A 22,320-nucleotide genomic window follows, 5' to 3' on the forward strand; every position below is an offset into this window, starting at 1 on the left:
TTATGGTCACTTGCAGTTCATGTGTTTTCAATATAGTGTAAGATTTTTTTTGTTATTATTATTACTCAAAAACAATTAACTTAAATTGTGGAAATTATTCTTCATTATTTTAATGTGGTTTATTTGTATATATTGTTACTTCACTTAAAATACAAAATTCAATGCACAAAATTCTCACTGAGATATTATTTAAATTTTTACAATTATTTAAATTCTATTTAATATTTAATTTATTGTTCACTGCTAAATATCACAAACATAAGGTTTACTTTCTCAAATGTATGGAATGTTACACTGGCAGTTGTAAAACAAACATAAACAAAAGGCAGAAGCCCTCAAAATATGGATTGTGGATGTCTGTAGTGCAAATTGCTAGTGGGAAATTTAAAAAAGAAGCATTTAGCGCCGTCGTGTCATAAACTGTAAAAGATTAGTTTATTATTTGTTTTCTTATTTCTAGTAGGTAGAAGTAACAAAGATAAAAGTACAGAAAATATTAACATTACGTACAAATAGGTGACATAACTGGCAAAGCATGTTTATACGTGTATATAACAATTAATAATACAAAACGAAAGTTTTAACAAAATAAATTCAAAGATGTACTGTTTTAAAAGTTTGTTCGGACCAATGTGGCGGCCGCTTCGCTAGTGGAGGTGATGTAATTCTACGGAAAGTGTGGCCCGGACCAACATGGCGACCGCGTCGCTACTGGACGTGACGTATTTCCGCTCTTGAGTAGCGCAACCAGTTGGGTTCACGCACTTGTGTGACGCTGATGACGTGTAATATGGTGCGCCCGAGTTTCGTTTGTCTACAGCATAATTGACAGGTCTTCAGTCTGTCTGAGGGAGAGGCACGCTGTATTCAAGCTGTTCTACATTGTTTGTATTTTGGCATTGCTATATATTTTTTAAATGGTGCGTAAGTGTGCATGTCGCGGATGTCCTAATCGCCAAAAACAACCACGGCGATCTAAAAGTGCATTACCAACGCCGACAAATGAAAGGATTCATTTTTACTCTTTCCCGGTAAACGACCCAGAGCGAGTAAAGCTATGGCTGCTGTGTGTTCAGCGAGATGTTGATTTACCTCTTCAACTCGCCCGTCTGCTGACATTGTGCAGTGAGCATTTTTCACCAGACGACTTCAGACCAGGTTTGGGAAAAATACGTCCAAAACTGAAAAAAACAGCTGTTCCCAGTCTGTGTTTACCACACACAAAGGTATGTAAGCAGTATAGTGAGATTGTGCAGTGTTACAGTTACTATGCAATTTATTCATATTGCTTGACTTCTTAGTTTTATTAAAAACGGTTGTTAAAAGTTTTGTAATGAACTTTGTAAATTACCCTAACCTTAAATAAAACTGTACCATGAAATGTTTTAGGAGACTCCGAATTATCCACTGCAGCTAAGCCAGGAAATCAAATCAGAAGGCCCTGCACCTGTACAGGGTGCAGAGTCAGAATCTCAGGCAGCAGCTACACCTACCAGTCTGCTTCCAGAAGCAGCTGAGAACGAGGGGAACAGAGAGGAATTTGTAACCACTTTTGTAGCTCGTGTTCCCCAGTCAACCCCACTGAAATCATATGACAGACAAAGATCTGTGGGAGAAGCGAAGGATTCTGTGTCAAAACTTCGGTTGGTGCTATCAACTCCAGAGTCACCGAAGGACCCATCCCGACCGTCAAAATCAGCGACATACTATGCCATGCCTGTCATAAAGTCCTTTCCATCTGTAAGTATATATCAGAACAATATGTCTACATCTAACAAAATGTTATATCTAAAACACTTTTTTTTTTATTTTATTTTTTTTTATAAAATACACAATAACAATAAAACAGTAAGATTCAATGGCAAAAGAGCTTACAAAACGTTTACTAACAAAAACGAATAAGAAGAGGCATGGCATAGGCCTGTATTGCTGTATTAGGCTATATTAATAAATTACAGAACATTTAGCAAACACAGAGGAATAAAATAAAAATAAAAGCCTCCATAGCAAAAATTGAGGTGAACAGCAAATACATAATCTTTTCAAAATGAAAACAAAACATAAAGTAAAACTAATCCTGCTGCCGGTGACCGTGTTTGCAAGGTTTTTTTTCCCACAAGGATCACAACATGTTCACCTTCTCTGGTGCTGTCTTACTTTACTTTAGTGTGAAAATCATATTCGCGTTATTTTTGCTGTGTGCTCCTGCAGACTCGTAGTAACACGGGGTTAGTTGTAACACATGTTGTTTTAATTATTATTATTATTATTATTATTATTAGTTACCATATCAACATTACACAGAAAAAAATGTGCGCCAAATTACAAAAATCTGGCTTAAGTAAATTTTTCATCTCAGTTTTCTTTATTTATAATGATATAAATCGGCTATTATTTTATCTTCAATCTGTTATTTATCAGTTCAGTTTTAATGCTTTGATAACTAGCAGAAGACACTAACCAGTTTAAAATTCCAGCTGTGCAGATGTTTTAGTTTGTCATGTACATTTTTCCATTCCATCAGATAACATTTTAACCTATGGTCATGTTCCAATGTGCCCCTCAGATCTTACAATGTACTCCACCTACATTGTAAGATCTGCGTGTATATATATATATATATATATATTTTTTTTATTTATTTATCTGAAACCCCAGCATGGTTATTTTTCTACCCGGCTCTCCCCCTGGCTGCGCAATTAAAATGAGTTGTCCTTTGATGTTTTTCATATTCAACAGAAATGGTCGCGCCAGTGTGACTGCTCACAAAATGTAGTAGGTTGCAGTCTGGAGACCTGCAGTTAATAGTAAATATAACCAAAACAGGTTATTATTATTTTTATATGAATAATAAAATAAATATAATGAAAACTAAACAACTCGATTTTGTAATATTCTTTAATTTTGTAGTCCATATAAAGTGCATTTCCATTAAAGGCACATTCATGTGGAAATGGCGAGTAAGTGTTGGCATTCGGCAACATCATCTTTGCATATGACAGGACTCAGAAAACACTAATTTATTAATAAATAATGAAAATGTCTTCTTTTCCCCTGACACGTTCATAATCACATTGCTTTGAGGCCATTGCTTTATGCCATTGCTTTATGTGATCTTGAGCGCAGAATGCCTATACATTACAGTATGGTCAATATATTATTATATTAATCAATTTAATATGTACATTTTTAAAATAAAATGCTATAATGTAATAACGAAAAGTGCGACAGCTGCAAATCATGTCATCGCACTGTTCCAGTTATGCATAAGGAGTCAAATGTATTTTTATCACACTAAATAGATCATGAAGAATGATTTCTTGATCTTGTTTTCCCTTTTAATACATGCCTTCCGCAACATATTTTTCAATTACTTTCAATAATACTTTCATATGGTAGGGACAATATCAATCTTGGCAAAAAGTGGTGAGGACATGTCCCACCCGCAAATTACGCCTATGGTTATTACTATGTCCCACTCGGTGCAGAACAAGTTCTCCAGGTCTGTAGGCATCGTATGGCAATGAAGACATTTACACCAACAGGTCTCCATTGCCCTTTGCCTTTCCAGAGCTTCTGACAGCGGTTGCTACTGTGTAGGAGCTTCTTCCATCGCTCTTAGTTCTTCGTCCGTGTATTCGGGTTCAAATAAATATGGCTGGGCAAAAAAATGCAAATCTTCCTCTGTGTCAAAGTCCTCAGACATGTTTGCTAAGATTTTTTTTTTTTTACAGCGTGCATCTCCCTTAGACTGTAAACGAAGGTCAGGCGCACCAGATAACATTTCATCAGCGTCGTATGTCAGCAGTGTCACTGCAGTGTTGTGAACGCAGATTCACAACAGACCCGGAAGAGAACACAATGCTGAATAAAGTCGTAATGTTTGTTATTTTTTGACCAAAATGAATTTTTCGATGCTTCAACCAATTCTAACTGACCCTCTAATGTCACATGGACTACTTTGTGATGTTTTTATTACCGTATTTTCCAGATGTCACACTTTTTTTCATAGTTTGGCTGGTCCTGTGACTTATAGTCAGGGGCGACTTATTTATCAAAATTAATTTAATATGAACCGAGATATGAACTAAGAGAAAACATTACAGTCTACAGCCACGAGAGGGAGCTCTATGCTGTTCAGTGCTCCTGTAGTCTACCCCTGAAAACATAGTGTCCTCTTGTGGCTGTAGACAGTAATGTTTTTTTCTTGGTTCTAAATAAATGCGACTTATAGTCCAGTGTGACTTACGTTTTTTTCCTCCTCATGACGTATTTTTGGACTGATGCGACTTATACTTAGGTGCAACTTATAGTCCGAAAAATACGGTACCTTTCTAGACATGGACAGTATACCGTACATACAGTTTCAATGGAGGGGTCAGAAAGCTCTTGGACTAAATCTAAAATATTTTAAACTGGGTTCCGAAGATGAACTGAGGTCTCATGGATTTGTAACATTGAGTCATTAATGACACACATTTGTCACACATTACAAGTGACACACATTTTTGGGTGAACTAACCCTGAGTCTAACATACACACTCACATATAATGGGCATAGGAAAAGGGTTAAAGCTTAAGCAGTAAAGAGAAGAGAAATAAAAACATGAAGCTATGGTACAATTAGAGTGGCTTTTGTCAACAAAAATTATGACTAAATATCATTGTCAATGAACCGTTATCACGTGACAAAGACAAGACGCAACATAAATGCTGGTCATGTGACGATGACTATAATTAAAATGTATAATGCAATGTTGATGACGAATAAAAACGAGACTAAATATGTTTTACAAAATAAAAACTATGCTAAAATGTCTTTTCATTTTCATTTACCAAAACTACATTTTATAACGTTATTTCATCTCATTTAGTCATGTTATTATTGGGTGCATTCGACTTGAAGCATGGCTACAAACGGCAATCAACGAGAGCAGCGGCATACAGTCCGGGGTGGAGTTGAAAATGAAGCCATCAAGCTGAACACTTTCTGCTTCTGTTAGTGAAACTCACGCAGTGTTTGCAAACTTTGTCACAGATTAAGTGAATTAAATGCAACATTTGTCAAATGTTTGTTTCAGAAACATTTTCATGAGCAACAGAAACACTTTTTATATATGCTTAATACAGCGCCATCTTTTCAAGAATAAAGTAACAATCTACAACAATACACTATATACATTATACTATACAATACAATATACTATATGATTTTATCATTGTATGAAAAACGTGACTCAATACAACAGTGCAACTACAATAGGAAAATCTTCAATTTATATTTTTACTATTCATAATCGCATTGTAGATATCTTAATTCCAATTATTACAAGTCATAATTGCTATATATATATATATATATATATACACACACACACACACACAATATATAACTGAAATTACAATTGACTATCCGTAATTATATTTATGGATCGTCAAAACCAAGTTTTAAATGCTAAAACAGCTTGCCATACTACAACGAATTTCTTCCTAGGATGGTGACATCACGTACCCTAAAATTTACATAAACCCTGCCCCTGGAAACACGCATTAATGGGGGTGTGGCCGTGGAACAGGAAAAGGAAGAGGAAGATTTGTAGTAGAGTGTTATTGCCATGCCATCAAAACGTTGTTATTTTCACCCAGTTTGCAGGTCCTCTGTATTCGGACTTCCTAGAAATGCTGGACTTAGGGACCAGTGGTTAACTTTTATTTTTAAAACGGTTCCTGAAAAGTACAACACCTACATAGCCCTTTGTGCTGCACATTTTACGGAGGACAGCTTCCTCAATGTACGTGAGTTCAATGCCGGATTCGCTCAAAAGCTTGTCCTAAAGGACGGAGCAGTTCCCACTTTAAAAGCAGAAACTGTCGTTTATGGGCCAAATCCTGTAAGTATGTTTTATTTTTTGTGATCTCCGTTTATAATTTATGTAATTATTTCATGTTGTAGCAAGGGTAAATAAAGAGCAAAGCTGTTTGGCTCTGCTAATCAGCTAACGTTACATGTAGTAATGTTACATTCAACACAGAAGCTTGTGCGTGTGTGTCTGTGTGTGTACGTACAAGACATTTCACATTGAAGCACTGTATAGGAACTTGATTCGTTTTGAGAAAACCACTTGATCTATGACGTCCGAAGCTTCATTCGCCAGAAAACCACGTGACCGCTTCAGTATCTTCGAATCGAATCAGTGCTGTGGATCAGCTGTGTACATGCGCGTGCACGCAAATAGTTTTACCTGAATTTCCTGCAGATGTTAGAGCTCCACAGATTCCTCACAGGGAATTTTAAACGAAGCAGACTTCACTTAATTTGTGAATGTTTGTATCATTTATGGACACTGTGGTTTCCCCTGTCGATGTCCCAATGTATCAGACTCCGAGTTTTAATGCGTTTACACGTCGCGTCTCACAGACCACGCACAGGGGTTTTTTTTTTTCTAAAGACATTGGTAAATGCATTAAATAAGGTGTTTACTTTTTTTATTTGCAACGCGTGTGTAGACAGATGTTCAGAAATAGTCCTTAAATATGTGTCAGTGTAATTTGAGCAGCAATATTGCTGTGGTTAAAGGGGCATATCAATCATTTAATTTTCTTTCTTTTTTATATTGCTAAAGAATGAGTGATTAAACAACGAATAGTTTAGCATTATACATATAATTCTGAATAAGTGACACACATGGTGTTTTGACACAAAACCTTTAATCAATACATAGCTTCAAAGCAGCTTAACGTAAAATGCATGTTTCTTTTACTATGAAGAAAAATCTTGTCTCATTAGAAATAGTGTGTCATTAATGCAAACAAATTAGAATTCTGCTGTAAAGCAGCTCTACAATAGTCAACTGTCAGTTTCTCAGTTAAAGGCAATTCATCGCTGATTCAGTGAAACCATCCTCCTGCTCAGTTCAGTAGTGATTAGCAGGGGATGTGTCTCTGGGGCTCATCTAGTTGTCCTGGTCTCCACTGACATTCAGAGCTGTTGTGGTCGTCTCTAGGTGCTGATCCACCATCTGGTCTGGATACAGACTGGATCTGGTTAGTTAAAATCATTCAGTTAAGCACAAACATGTTGAAAAAAATATTTACATATTGTCATGATCTCAGTGATTACAATATAATTATATTTTTGCAGTTTTGCATTTTGATTCAGAGTTGGGATTATATGAAGTGCCACACTGTAGTATATAAAGAGGCCCACACTCATTAGTTATGAAACTGACCGAAGTTTGTGTCATTTTCAGTTCAAGAACTCTGCTATAGAGTAAATAATAACACTTTTCCTATTCTAATTAATTTGGGAGAGAGGTATCATATTTGTTAGGTGACAAATTATTATGAGATTAGTGATGTGTACTGCAATATTAGCCATATACATAATCATTTATCATCACAGTATCATATGTTCTTCCTATGTCAGTAATGAAAAAGTGGCTGCTGAGTGATTGCCACAGGACTTTCAAACAAAAGACCGTAATGAAAAAAAAAAAAAAACTTAAGTCAGTAAGAAAGAGACTAAAGCACGATTCACTTTTAATAAACACTGTCACCTTAAAAATGTAAACATGCCATACATGTGACGTATATCACTCACACAAATTTTAGAAAAAAATGCCTTATTTGTTCATCACATAAACAGTTTTAAAGAGTTTGGCTTTGAATCCTGTACTGCTCATAACATGATTTCTACTGTTGGAAACACAAGTAGTCTGACAAGAGACCAGTAGGTCTTTATGTAAAATAAAAGCAGGAGTGCCCTCTACATGTTCAAAGACAAACAACAGATTCACAACATTTCAGAATCAGAAAGAGCTTTATTGCCAAGTATGTTTGCGCATACAAGGAATTTGTTTTAGTGACATAAGCTTCCAGTACACAGAGACACCAACACACAGACAAAAAAAAATGTAGACAAATAAATAAGTGTATAAACAATTGTGCTATAACTGATAATGGAATAGGATTGAATAAGATTTAGCTAAATTAAAGCACCTAACTGAGCATAATGTACAGCACAATACAGACACAGTATTAAGCATATATAAAATTGTTAATTTAATTCATTATATAAGAAACTGAATACAGATTTGTTCTAAATTGAGTTCTAAGCCAATGCAAACATTGATTTCAGATCAGTCTTAAATCCAAGATGAAACTGTCTAGGGAAGAGGATACAGAGGCACCAGAACTGATGGTACAAGCTTGAGATCTCATATAACAAAATCAGCAGAGTAAGATGCTCAAGGAAAGCTCAAGGTTAAATGCCTACCTCGAATCACCAGTTTGGACTTCATTCCTCTAGTTCCTGCCGTAATAACGTCACTAGAACAGTTTTTTTGACTAACCTCCGCCCACAGGAACACGTAAAAAGGGGGCGTGGTCTTGATGCGCTCCGAAGGAGAAGAGGAAGTGTTGTGTTTGTTCAGTGTGTTTGTAGCCATGGCGTCGAAACGCTGTTATTTTCATCCCGGAGTCCAATCATGTTTGTTTGGCCTTCCCAGGGACGCTGTACTGAGAGATCGATGGTTACAATTTATGTTTAACTCTGTTCCAGAAAACTATAATCCACATGTTAAACTATGCGCAGCACATTTTGCTGAGGACAGCTTCATCAATCTCAATCAGTTTAGTGCCGGATTCGCACAAAGATTATTCTTAAAAGATGGAGCAGTTCCCTCTTTGTCTGGAGAAGGCGTTGTTTATGGACCACAACCAGTAAGTGTATTTTATTTAAGTTGGTACGTTTAACAGTTTCTGTAACTTATTACACAAAGGGCAACGCTGTTTAGCTTTGTTAACTAGATGGTAGGGCTGTGCAAAAAAAAAAAAAAAATAAAATCGATTGCGATTTTCATGCGCATCTCGTCAGTAACGGCGCTCCCGTGATTACAATCCACCACGTGCGTTCAGATCTGCATTGCCAGGTTTTCAAAACAAATCCTGCCCACTTGCTTCTCAAAACTAGTCGAATCACAACACAGGAACCGCTGTCAAAATCAGAACTCGTTACGTGTTTCTGAAGGAGGGACTTTATAAAACAAGTTAGACATCAGCCTGTTTTTATGACACTGAAAATGTATACAGCTGGTGAAACACGTTTTTTTTTTTTTAATCTAATATGGAATATCGCAGTGACGAATCTGTCGCCGTTTGAACAGCCTAAAAGGAGTCGTCAGTAATCCGAAGCCCTCTTCCGTGACAGCTACACGTAAAACATTCTGCATCGCGCGCCCTAAAACACTGTGGCTTGTTAGTGTGGTTAACATCATGTCGAGAAGACGCTGTTTCCTACGCTGTGAACGTAAATTCGTTTTATTTTCACTACCGAGAGACGAGGCTGCAAAGAATAAGTGGTTACTGTTCATTTTCTCCACTGTACCAGAGCAGTACAACCCCAATCTTATTTTGTGTTCCCGTCATTTTACTGATGACTGCTTTTCTAATCTCGGGGAGTTCAAGGCGAGATTCACAAAACGCTTGTTCTTGAAAGATGGCTCAGTACCCAGTTTATTTGGACCAGCTGGCTCCACTGAATCACAGCCCGTGAGTATGATAAAGAATAGATGTAACGTTATATATTATAGCGTTCAAAACACGTAACAATTGGCATATGTTTCCAATTTTGTCTCCCAAAAGAAAGAAGCGATTCTGAAGTGCATGAAACGAGTCGTCAGTAAATTATCCCTGCCTCGCTTCCTGTAGAAAAGCTATTCTTCTGGTGTTTTATGGCGGTTTGGCACACCAGCGACAACGTGCATTACCGCCACCTACTGATCGGGAGTGTGGAGTGTGCATAGATTTGGAAGACAGAAACAACCCAAAATAAATAAACGAACAAAAAAAAATAGATTCTATCTATTGTTCCTTTTTTTTCCCCCAGGTATTTAAACAAAATGTCATGCACTATTGATTGCCTTGAACCGTTTCCTAACAATAAAAAAAGAACCGTTTCCTAACAATAAAAAAAGAAAAAGAAATATTATCAACTCCCAGCCATCCTAATTCTTGAATTAATTGAAATCACTCCCTTTCATATGCAGAACATTTAAAAAGAATATGCTTCGCTGTTTCCAACTTCCCATATTTGTCACACTTCCTCGATTCATGCTTACCCATTTTACAGACTATAATTCAATGCTGTATGTCCAATTCTCTGTCTTGAAAGGATGACACCTTTCTTCCTATTTCCATATCTTTTTCTCTCCTTTCCTACTCTTTCCTAAATCTGTAATAGTAGATGTCTTCCTTTAGATCCACTATGCCATAGGTCTTGCCATTTCTTACTTTTAATGAACTCAGTATTTTGAATTCAGCTTTAATTAATGCTAACTTCATTTCCATTTGTGGATTATTTAATGCTTTATTTTCTAGCAAGTCTACTTCCTCGTTTCCATTCACACCCACATGTGCAGGCATCCATTGAGTCAGTATATCACAGTTATTTCTGGCAGAACTTCTTAAATCCACTGTAGCGCTATGATGATAGCTAATAATTCAACAGTAAAAACTGACACATAATCTGATAATCTTTTGCCATTTTTATTTTAAAAGTAGGAATATATACTGCTGCTCTTCTACTCTGGCTCCTTAGACCCATCTGTAAATACCTGGGCCCGTATCCCTAAAGATTCTGAGAATCCTCTCAGAGAGCTCCTAACTCAACCTAAAAATTCCTTGCCAGGAGTTTTAGCTTAGAACTGATTCCAGAACATTTTCAGTGAACTCTGAGCAAGGAATGGATGGAAAATCCTATCTTAGTGAGGGGGTGTGGTTGACCCCGTTGCTAGGTATGAGTCATCATTTCAAAAGCCGTGATTGGTTGATCTTACAAGTTTGATGAAAATGAACTTTTGGTGATAATGAGCAAAGGATGTACCCTCAAATCAATAAACATAATTATACACTCTAATATTATGCAGACTGTAATTGTAAATAATGTTTCACATTCAAGAAAATATCTGGAAAATTAATAGTAAGCTGTAGGGGTTATAGCCTAACATTAGAATCTAAAATATGTGAAAACTTAAGCTCATTACACCCTGTTCAAATAATGATTTGTGTCTTATTTGCTCATATTAATATCCTAGCTGGCATATTTTGTACTTTCACTCCCATATGGACCCCATTGAAAACAAGATGGCCTATCTCAAGGGACTGTCCTTAATGAAGTAGAAATTACAACGTTACAACTCAGTGTGGTCTTAACGAGGGTAACACGGCTCATCTTTTATCAATGTCTGTGATTGCTGGCTGGTCTATTTATGAAAGCTTGTTAACAAATATCCTACAAACACACAAAATGGAGAAAAAAAGGAATCGCAAGCCGAACTGGACTGAGGAGCAAGGTGTGTTGCTGGCCCAGTTGGTGAAGTAATTGCATCTCTAAGGAGATCCACCACAAAAATGATTCCTGTACAAATCCAATCTGTAGCGTTTCAATAATTCCCTGTCATCCAGTGTTTGCAGGACATCTCTCCTGCCTCCTCTGTTGGCCATTTTGTGCAGCTGCTTAGGGGAACTCCTAAGCCACTAAAAGTCCTCTTCCCTGCTCTTAGCAGATCTCGCCTTAGGAGCCCTTTTAAGCGCTAGGAATCTTGAGGAAAAGCTTTTATATTAACTGGGATTTTCTTGTCACTTTTAGGGGCAATTCTAAGAAAACGTCATGACTCTGAGAATTTTCTTAGAATTTGGCTGCTATGCGCCACTTTTTGCACAAAAATTCTTTAGGGATACGGGCCCTGTTACTCAGAATTAATTATATTGTTGAACTACTACTACAGTTGACAAGTTCATCTCGAGTTTATTTATATGCTTTGTAAATTTGTAAATCTAATAGTGGCAAAGGGAACAACCAAGGTGGGATTGCTGAAATAGCAAGGAGTAAATTCATGGTCTTTCTTATCCACGCTGTTTACCTCCTTCCTTACTATCCAACCAAAGCTTGTTACTTCTTTGTATTCATATTCCCAACAATCTTTCAGAATGTCTAACTGGATGGTTTTCTAGATGTCCCTTTACACCAGTACCAATACCTTAATCTTAACTGAAATTTACGCTGTTCTAGAAGCAATTCTCCCATTTCAACTTGCAACGAAGCCACTGGAGAAGATCAAAATGCATGGCAAATCTGCAAAGCTTCATTTTGAATTAGTTCTGTCTTTTTAAGTAAGGTTTTCTTCACAGAACTGTAAACTACACAACCATAATCTATGTTTGACCTAATCACAGCACAATAAAATTATTTTAAAATTATTTTATAACTTTAAGACATTTAGTTTTTGCATTTTTCTATCATTTTCTGAATATGAATTCTAAAATTTAATTTACAGTCCATCCACATACCCAAATATCTTACTACATTAACTTGTTCTAGCTGACAATCTTACATTTTGACATTCAAGCTTGGATTATTTTTCTCTTTCGAAAAACATATTACTTGTATTTTTGCCACAGAAAACCGAAAATCCCAACTATTCACCCATTTCTCCACCTCATTCACTGCTTTTTGCATTTTATTTTCAACAAATAAAACATTGTGTCCCCTTTCCATAGTGCTCCATCAACCGCATACAATTATCTTTCTTTTCCAGTATCAATGTTATGAAAGATGTCATTTATCATTAAAATAAAAAGAATAGGACTGCTCACACTTCCCTGGGGAATTCCATTCTCAATTGGTAGAATCTGAGAAAAAGCAGTCCCCACTCTTACTTGAATCATTCTTCCAAACAAGAAACTCAGAATCCAGTTATAAATTTTTCCATCAATTCGCAAGTTTTCCAATTTTATTAAAAGACCCTCTTTCCACAACATATCGTAAGCTTTTTCTACATCAAAAAAGACTCCCACAAGCACCTATTTATTAATTTGAGCTTTTCGAATTTCAGCTTCCTAACACAAGATTGAATCCATTGTATTTCTCCATTTTCTAAATCTACTTTGATATGCTGAAAAAATGGCTCTACTTTCAATCACATAAGTCAACCTGTTCATTGTTCAAATTTGCATAAATTTGATGTCAGCACAATAGGTCTATAATTAATTGTCTGAGAATGGTCTTTTCCTGGTTTAGCTATTGGCACTATGATCCCCATGCATCTGCTGGCAAATTCCCTGTCTCCCATATTTTGTTAAAATCTTAAAAATCATACTTAACGATAAATCTAATATCATAGATATTATCATAGCATATGTCGTCCTTGCCTGGAGAAGTATGTTTGACTCCCGCAAGCGCTCTCTTGAACTCAAAATGTGAGAAAGTGAAGAGTTAGTGGTTAAAGTTCATTTTTACAGTGACACCACAGCAGTATGTCTCCAATAGCCTTTTGTTGTGTTCTCGTCATTTTACTGACGGCTGCCGCTTTATTCTTGGTGCGCATGCACAAAATTCTATAGGTTCTCTACTGGAATTAGTCTAGTAGTTCACCTGTTTCAGTAAATGCAGTCTTGAGCTGGAAAGATAATTGATTAGTTCATCTTTGTGATTTTTGTGCATATTTCATAATTGTGTGTGTGTTTTTGTGTTTTTTCTTTCAGGGAAATTCTGGAAAAAACAGGCTCGCTGGGGAAGGTGACACTATTGCAAGACCCTCCAAAACAAGGAACAGTTTAAAAGTAAGTAAATTAATAAAATCATCTATACTGAATTTTTTTGAGGTGGTAAAGTGGCAAGGTTTATTTTCTCTGCCTTTGGATTCCAAGTGTCCAAAGTCATGTGATGGTATGAGTGGGAAACCTACCACTGCAATGTGCTTTAGTTTGTTTCCAACACACGCTGTACAGACCGAGACTGAGCTATATGACCAATTATAGCAGACTAGGCTATTTAGAAAGGAGAGGTTATGTTTTCAGGCACAGCGAATTATTATTATTATTATTATTATTATTATTATTATTATTATTATTTATTTATTTATTTATTTATTTTAAGCATGAAAAACTATTGTAAGAGACCTCCAAAACACAATTAGGAAAAAGTAAAATGGCATAACAGGGCCACTTTAAGAAAAACTCTTGTGAATAAAAGAATAAAACAAATTGAATTTCAGTTTATGTTGTATAACTTGGCTTCCAGAAGAAAGAAAAAATCCCTAACTCATCGTTTACCCATCTAAAATGCAACAGCAAACAACTGCAACATCTGATTTTCTGCATTCTACTGCGGTATCCAAGAAAATTACTACAAAGGTCCTGGAAGATGTTACAGCCAGTTGTGACGAAGATCTTGATAATTGTGACCTGGACAGTGTGGCCAGCAGTGTGGACAGCACAGCAGAGGAGATGTTTATTGATGGTCTTGACCCTGTTCTAGATGGGTAAGTTTTTTTTTTATTTAGTACTAAATAACAATGCAAGTGTACTTTGAGGGGTCATTTTATTGCCAGCCTGTTCATTTAGATTGTGGAGTATTTAAGTATTAATTGCTCATTCTGTTTTTACTTCTTGTGCCATTCCATAGGCCTTCACATGACATTTACACACCAGAGGAGGACTGTGATTCAGAGTATGCTTTGAGTGGTCATTTTATTGCCAGCCTGTTCATTTAGATTGTGGAGTATTTAAGTATTAATTGCTAATTCTGTTTTTTTCTGCTTGTGCCATGCCATAGGCCTTCACATGACATTTACACACCAGAGGAGGACTGTGATTTAGAGGCCAGACCACAGCAGAGAAAGAGATCACGTCTGTCTTGCACATCTTCTACTGTTGGTAGAAATGGCAGGGAAAGTGAAAACTATGGTTCATCTGGAATTTCAAATGAAAAGTGGCATAGCTCAGATGATGCTGATATTAAGCCAACCCATCTAGACTTCACACCCGTCCAAGAACCTGGGGCACAGATTTTATCAAATAGGTGCACTAGTCCTCTTCAATATTTTCAACTGCTGTTTCCAAAAAAAATGTGGCAGACCATTGTAGACCACACTAATGACTATGGAGCAAAGTGCCAAGGGAGAAAGGGCAAAGTGTGGGAGTACATTTGTCAAAAAGACTTTAAGTCGTACATAGCACTGGTAATTTACATGGGTATGTTCAGGTGCTCTTCATTGACGGACTATTGGAGTGAGTCTGAGCACTTCAGTCTGTCCTTTCCAGCAAAAATCATGTCTTACAAGAAATTTCTGTCAATCTCCAAAGCCCTTCATCTAAGTGATAAGAAGGAGGATGAGAAGAACAGTTTTAGGAAGGGAACAACAGGCTATGAACGGTTAGGTAAAATTCAACCTCTGTATCAAGTCATTCGTGAGGCCTGCAAGACCTTTTTTCATCCTTTTCAGAACATCACCATCATTGAAAGAATGGTCGCATCACAGGAGAAACCTGTACTGAAGCGCAGCGTGAAAAACAAATCCCCAAATATGGGATACAAACTCTTTGCTCTGACAGACTGCACCTGTGGCTATACGTGGGACTTCTTTATTTACGAGGGGAAGTCATGTGCCTCACAGAATGTGGGCCTGAGCTATGAGTCCGTTATGGCATTGGTGGATGAAAATATGTTGGGCTCTGGGTACAAATTGTTTGTGGATAAATTTTACACCAGCCCCACACTCTTCAGGGACCTCTTGTATAAAAAGATCTGGGCTTGTGGCCCTATTTGGGCAAACAGGAAGGGTTTCTCAAAAACAGTCGTGGACAGATTGTCAAAGAACGCTCCACGCGGCACCATGCGCTGGATCAGGGATGACAGTCTTCTGTTTGTTGAGTGGAAAGACTCAAAGGAAGTGCAGATGTGCTCCACCTTCCATAAAGCTTATGAAGGTGACACTGTGCAGAGAAAGGTGAAGGGTAATGCACATCGGACCCTTGTGGAGGTTCCCATTCCAGCTGTGGTGCTGGACTACAACAGGTTAGTAGAATTTATTTGGTGTTCCTGGTTTCACTTTGTTTTACCATGTGCCTTTAATGCATTAAATGTCTTAAGTCAAGTCATTTCTTTTTAGGTTTGTGGTTTCTTTTGAAATAATGAGTTTGAAATAATATGTTTTATATTTCCACACAGGAACATGGAAGTAGTTGATTCATCAGATCGGGTTACTGGACATTACCGAGCTCTGCTTGAACCAAGAAAGTGGTATCAGTGTGTGTTTTACCACTTTTTGGACATCATTGTAGAGAACGCATACATCATGCAGGAACTAATGGCCAAGGGAAAGAATAAGAAGACTTTGACCAGAAAGGCGTTCTTGGAGGTGCTTATTTTAGAGCTTACAGAATTGTGTCCTCAGGACTAACCACCGGTTCCCTCAGCTCCCTTTTCTTCCGGATTCTCCTTTGAACTTCCTGCTATATTCCATAAGCAAAAACAGACAACAGCGGAAGTACAGGCTCTGCAGCCAGAAAACACCAGTCACATGTGAGACTTGTGATGTGATGTGCTTTCAGCCCGAGAGGCTATTGATTTACGTTTTCATTATGTTTTATTATAATTTCCCCACTGTTCATTCATGGTGCATTCATTCAAAAAATTATCCGAATATTTAATTTGAAATGTTTTATTTACTTTAAAAGTGGAATAAATGGTTTTGAATGGAATTAAATGTTGTTTAATGTAGTTTGTTGGTTTATACATGTGAGAAAACCTGCATTTACGGAAACATTTCATGGACATTTAAATCAGAATTTGGTCAAATCAGTCAATGGGGTTCCACACTCATTTTGTAAGTTATTTGGAGGTAATGCATTGGTTATTGACCACATACATTTTTATCTGGCACAGAATTTATTTTTAAACACAAAATATGACTCTTAGAATTATAAATTTCTGCTATCCTGCAAGAACATTTATACAGAGATCTTCTAATGACTGATGTCAGTAACTATTTCTATGACAGATACTTCGATTTATTAAGTGACTTAAGAGGCTGTCAGAAGTGAGTTTCATCATAAAAGGAAAGAACTTCTCACATTAACTGCTCGTGTTACAAATAAAACAAATGTATTTACGACCTTGTTATATGACAATTTTGTCAAGACGCATTAAAAGAGTCAAAACGTTTTCTGGGAAGATGTGTAAATTATTTTTAATGAATGACGGAAGGCTTTATTTAAGTTCTTAATGGCTTTGTTTTATTTGTGCTAAAATAAATTCAAATAGGACGAAATAAACGGTTACAAAACCGGATAGGATTAGATTTAGTATGTTTTTGCCATACAGCGCCTGTACTTTTAAAATGAACCGATTGTGGGTTTATAGTAAATACAGCCTTTCACTAATTACGTCACTTCCTGTGAACTACCGCGCGTTGAACAAGGGAACAGCACAGTTTGTATGTGATTTTTTTCTTACATCCCTAGCATGTGAGTGGTTTCGGTTTTATGACTAATCTTCGGAACAGTAATATATTATTTATGGTTCTGTCAGCTTACCCACCAGGTTTCAAGTTTAAGTATAACTATTTAACTATTAGCGTGCGTCTTGCTTGTCTAAAAAACACTGACTGGGTTTAAATTCTTTTCTGTAACGTTAATCAGCAATGACGCACAAACAACGATTTGCTTGATTTGCGTTCTAAACGGTATGGCATTATTTGGAGCTTTGAAATAAAAATAATATATGAATTTGAGATTATAGTGCCATGTGCTTTGTCTGTACTCCCTTAAACATGCAGAGGCCACTAATTCACTGTTTACTCGCCTTACATTCAGCAGGATATATTCGCATCGATTGATCTTTAGTAACTTACTCTCTGATGGATCCAAAGAAAAGCACCGAGAATGTCTTGGAGGACAGTATAGCCAGCTGTGATGAAGATCTCTATGTTTGTGACCAGGACAGTGTGGCCAGCAGTGTGGACAGCACAGCAGAGGAAATGTTCAGGAATGGTCTTGACCCGGTTTTAGATTGGTGAGTTTTTCTACACATTTTCTTGAGACATATACTTTCTTTTAACAATGTTTAGCGCTCACATTTATAATGTGGGATAAGTGTTTTGTTTGATGCAAAGAAATGTAATTGTATGGAATTCGTCATAACAGCAATCTATGAAGGAAGGAGTCAAAACTGACTCTCTTCTCTTTGTAATCTTGTATTTGCCGTCTTATGACCACCCTAGCAAAAGCAAAAATCTGAATGGCTATTTAAAACATGTAAATGATGTTTGAGTAGTTCTCTGTGACACTCAGGTTTGTAGCAGAGTTGTGCATTGCTGCATTGTGTACTGGTGTAACTGCTCTATTTGTGTGTTCTGTGTTCATTCAAACCGATCTGGCGTTTGTATGCATTTGTCTAAACCAACAAATCACATGCAAAACAGACTGAACGTTTGTGTTGGTGTGAACACAGGCATTTCATCAAAATAGTTGTGAAGAACCTTGCAAATAATTTTTTTTTTTTCATGTCCCATGGAATAGGCCTTCACCTGATATTTACTGGCCAGAGGAGGACTGCGACCTACAGCAGAGAAAGAGATCCCGTCTGTCTTCCACATGTTCTCCTGCTGGAGGAGATGGCAGGGAGAGTGAAAATGATGGTGTTTCAACAGAAAGGTGGCACAGCTTAGATGAAACCGATGTTGAACCGCTTCAGCTCGACTTCACACCTGTCCAAGAACCTGGACCAAAGTCTTTACCAAGTAATTGTAGCAGTCCTCTACAGTTTTTTCAGCTGTTCTTTACAAAAACTACAATCCAGTCTATTGTAGAGCACACAAATGTTTATGGGAGCAAGTGCAAGGATGTGGGAAATCCTTGGCTCTACCTTTCTGTGAAAGACTTGAAGTCGTACATAGGACTAGTGATTTACACAGGTCTGTTGAAGTGCTCTTTACTGACAGAATATTGGAGGAAGTCCCAGTACTTCAGTCCATCCTTTCCTGCACAAGTCATGTCTTATCAAAAATTTGTGACTATTGCCAATACTCTTCATTTTAGCAATACCATCGAAGATGAGAAAAATTACTTGAAGGGAACTGGAGCCTATGAACGGTTAGGTAATATTCAGCCTCTATATCAACTCATTCGAGAAGCCAGTAAGACCTATTTTCATCCCTTCCAGAACATCACCATTCATGAAAGAATTTTGGCAGCACAGCCTCTATCTGTAGACAAATCTACGGATAGAGGACACAAACTCTTTGCTCTGACAGACTGCACCTGTGGCTATACATGGGACTTCTTTATTTACGAGGGGAAGTCATGTGCCTCACAGAATGTGGGCCTGAGCTATGAGTCCGTTATGGCATTGGTGGATGAAAATATGTTGGGCTCTGGGTACAAATTGTTTGTGGATAAATTTTATACCAGCCCCACACTCTTCAGGGACCTCTTGTATAAAAAGATCTGGGCTTGTGGCCCCATTTGGGCAAACAGGAAGGGTTTCCCAAAAACAGTCGTGGACAGATTGTCCAAGAACGCTCCACGCGGCACCATGCGCTGGATCAGGGATGACAGTCTTCTGTTTGTTGAGTGGAAAGACTCACAGGAAGTGCAGATGTGCTCCACCTTCCACAAAGCTTATGAAGGTGACACTGTGCAGAGAAAGGTGAAAAACGATGCACATCGGACCCTTGTGGAGGTTCCCATTCCAGCTGTGGTGCTGGACTACAACAGGTTAGTAGAATTTCAGTGATAGTCCTTTGGCCAGTTTTATGAAGCCGGTTCCAGGTAATGGTGAGTGTATTTTGACCAAAGTTTTTTTTCTTTTTCGGGTTCAAGATGATGGATTATTGTATTTATTTATTTCAATTTATTTAACCAGAATAGAAAACACACTGAGATTAAAATCTCTTTTACGGGAGTGTCCTGGCCAAGATAAGCAGCTGAGTTTACATAGACAATTTTACATCGAAGTTACAACACACAAACATAAACATCATTACATAAATATAAAAACGTGCATCTGATTAGAAACATTTACACACCATTAATTTACAGTTGGCATAGATAATTACCCCCCTTTAAAATAATCGAGTTTTGTTGCTTTGCAGCCTGAAATGAAGACATTGTTTTATCCAGCTGTATTTACTCGGTGCAGCTTGGAATATCCAAGTGAAAGATATAACACCAAGTCAAAAAAAAAAAAAAAAAAAAAATATATATATATATATATATTATAAAAAACCTGAATCACTGAGTTTGAAAAAAGGATCACCCCTCCTAAAAATGACTTGCCTCAATCAGGTGTAGCTAATCACCTTCTCAATGGCACACAAAGCAATTTGACTTTCAGCTGTGTTCATTTTGATAAGCTCAGCATAAAAAGTGCATTCCTGGAGCTTTCTGTCCTTGGTAGTGCAACTGAACTTCAGGATAAAGTTGTAGACAGGCACAAGTCAGGAGATGGATACAAAAAAGAAATGTTAAAGGTTTGCCTAGAAGCACAGGGAAGTCTATCATTAAGAAGTTTAGTTTATTTGGTACAGCACAGACCACAGACTCCCTGGATCAAGTCGTCCCTACAAACTAGATGAGAGAACCAGGAGCAAACTGATCAGAGAGGACGACCAAGAGACCGACAGCAACTCTGAACTAGTTGCAGGAATTTATGACAAAGAGTGGTCATTGTTGTGCATGTGATAACAATATCTGCATGTGTTGTCCACATACACATTGAAAAGACAAGTGTAAACGCACTTCTGATCAGAATGTTATCTGATCAGCATGTCCTGGTAAAAAAAAAAAACATCTGCTGCCCTCTGCCAGAAAGTTTTCAATGAGAAGAAGGTTTACCTTCCAACATGACAGTGGCCCAGTGAACAAAGCACACAGTGGTTAAAGGAGAAAAACGGGATTGTCCTTACATGACCTAGTCAGAGCCCAGACTTAACCCCCACTGAAAATCTGTGGAGTGACTTGAAGGCTGCAGTCCACAAATGGTCACCATCCAATTTAAATGAGCTTGAGCAGTTCTGCAAAGAAGGATGCAACGCTACTAGAGACATCCCAACAGTCTAAAAGCTGTAATTAAAGCAAAAGGTGGTGATACTCAGTGAATGTTTTTTTGTTTTCTTTTGTATCTTTCACATGGGTGTTATAAGTTGTACTGAGTAAATACATCTGGATAAAACAAAAACTGTGCTGTCCTCATTTCAGGCTGCAAAGCAACAAAATGTGATTATTATAAAGGTTATATATATATTCAGTGAAATATTTGCAATGTTTAGTATATATATATATATATATATATATATATATATTTAGTATTGTATAGACAATATTCCACTCCTAATTTAAGTTAATATACATATGTACATAAAAATACAAGCTTAAGAATTGATATACATATATCAAAACCCTTTTTGAACCTATATAAATTAAATTCTGTAAATCAAACTGACACTCATGTTATTGTGCAAATTATTGTTAGCTGCATTCCTGAGGTAATCACAAACTCTCACACACTGAGTTGACAGAAAGCATTTATATGGAGCGTTTTTTCTTTCCTCCCAGGAATGTGGGGACATTGGAGCCATCCAGTTTCATCACTGGACATTACAGAGTCCTACATAAACCAAAAAAGTGGTATCAGTGTGTTTTTTATCACCTTTTGGACATTGCCGTAGAGAATGCTTTCATTTTGCATAAACTGGTGGCCAAGAGAAAAAAACAAAAAACTCTGACACGGAAGAAATTCCTTGAGATGCTTGTTTTAGAGCTTACAGAAATGAATGCTGAGAACGAGTCTGATTCTGCATCGGTTTCCTCGGCTCATCCGGTGTCCCCCGTCTCGTCTTCTCCTTCTGCTCCTGTCTCAGCTTCTCCCTCTTCTCCCGAATTGTCATTTCCTGAAGGAACCCACAGGCCCAAGCACTTCATGCCGGACAGTGCACTCGGTAGGCGCAAGTGCAAGCTCTGCCACCTGAAAACTCCAGTCATGTGTGTGACTTGTGAAGTGCCATTGTGCTTTCAACCCAGGCGTGACTGTTTTAATCAGTGGCATGAATTCAAGGTTTATGTTCATGATGGGTTTCAATTTGAATCTATGTAAATCTGCTTGAAGTTTGCCCTGCTTCATTTCCTGACATTTTTGTTCTAAAATTGAAACAAGTTTGGGTAGTATTTCTAATATCATCTGCTAACTCGACTACCGGTACTTTTGCCATAGAATATGTGGAACAGTCAATGGAGGACGTAAAAGTCTTGTGGAATTATGTCAATGTCAGTGCTGCACTACCTTTCAAACTTTTTCACAGCAGCTGCATTTATTTGATTAAAAATACTGTAAACCAGTCATTTCCTCAGTGTTGCGTAATCCTTCAGAAATCATTCTAATATTATGAAGTCACTGCAGGCACATTTAAAACTCTTTTGCAAAGATGTTTGTTTCTGGTGGGGTTTTCACCTGTGTGTGACCCTCAGTCTGTTGCATGCTCA

The 22,320-nt window shown here is 37.3% G+C and overlaps 1 protein-coding gene and 1 long non-coding RNA gene across 14 annotated transcripts; both read left to right on the forward strand.

Moving 5' to 3' along the window:
- Positions 1 to 792: 792 nt before the first annotated feature.
- On the forward strand, positions 793 to 22,179 carry LOC127970834 (piggyBac transposable element-derived protein 4). 13 transcript variants are annotated; one of them, XM_052573644.1, is made up of 8 exons: positions 793 to 1,226; positions 1,390 to 1,740; positions 13,543 to 13,620; positions 14,131 to 14,321; positions 14,465 to 14,509; positions 14,615 to 15,569; positions 19,271 to 19,557; positions 21,397 to 22,179. In XM_052573644.1, the coding sequence occupies exons 1-8, from the start codon at positions 918 to 920 to the stop codon at positions 21,932 to 21,934; spliced, it is 2,754 nt and encodes a 917-aa protein (XP_052429604.1). In that variant the 5' UTR covers positions 793 to 917; the 3' UTR covers positions 21,935 to 22,179. The 13 variants fall into 13 exon arrangements, with proteins under 13 accessions (XP_052429604.1, XP_052429666.1, XP_052429812.1 ...); XM_052573706.1 differs by having other exon boundaries at positions 14,615 to 15,400; positions 19,102 to 19,557; XM_052573852.1 differs by lacking the exon at positions 19,271 to 19,557 and having other exon boundaries at positions 14,179 to 14,321; positions 14,615 to 15,856.
- On the forward strand, positions 17,243 to 19,095 carry LOC127971499 (uncharacterized). Its single transcript, XR_008156871.1, has 3 exons — positions 17,243 to 17,276; positions 17,781 to 17,854; positions 18,361 to 19,095. It is a non-coding gene; the product is annotated as an uncharacterized LOC127971499 (long non-coding RNA).
- Positions 22,180 to 22,320: the final 141 nt, after the last annotated feature.

The sequence above is a fragment of the Carassius gibelio genome, chromosome A1 (genome assembly GCF_023724105.1).
Source record: "Carassius gibelio isolate Cgi1373 ecotype wild population from Czech Republic chromosome A1, carGib1.2-hapl.c, whole genome shotgun sequence".
NCBI lineage: Eukaryota > Metazoa > Chordata > Actinopteri > Cypriniformes > Cyprinidae > Carassius > Carassius gibelio.

Bases quoted from the DNA above. Each gene is read 5' to 3' on its own strand.
- LOC127970834 (XM_052573644.1), top strand. From the start codon at position 918: ATGGTGCGTAAGTGTGCATGTCGCGGATGTCCTAATCGCCAAAAACAA. The intron at 1,227-1,389 runs GTATGTAAGCAG...GAAATGTTTTAG, and splicing joins TGTGTTTACCACACACAAAG to GAGACTCCGAATTATCCACT. The intron at 19,558-21,396 runs GTTAGTAGAATT...CTTTCCTCCCAG, and splicing joins GTGGTGCTGGACTACAACAG to GAATGTGGGGACATTGGAGC.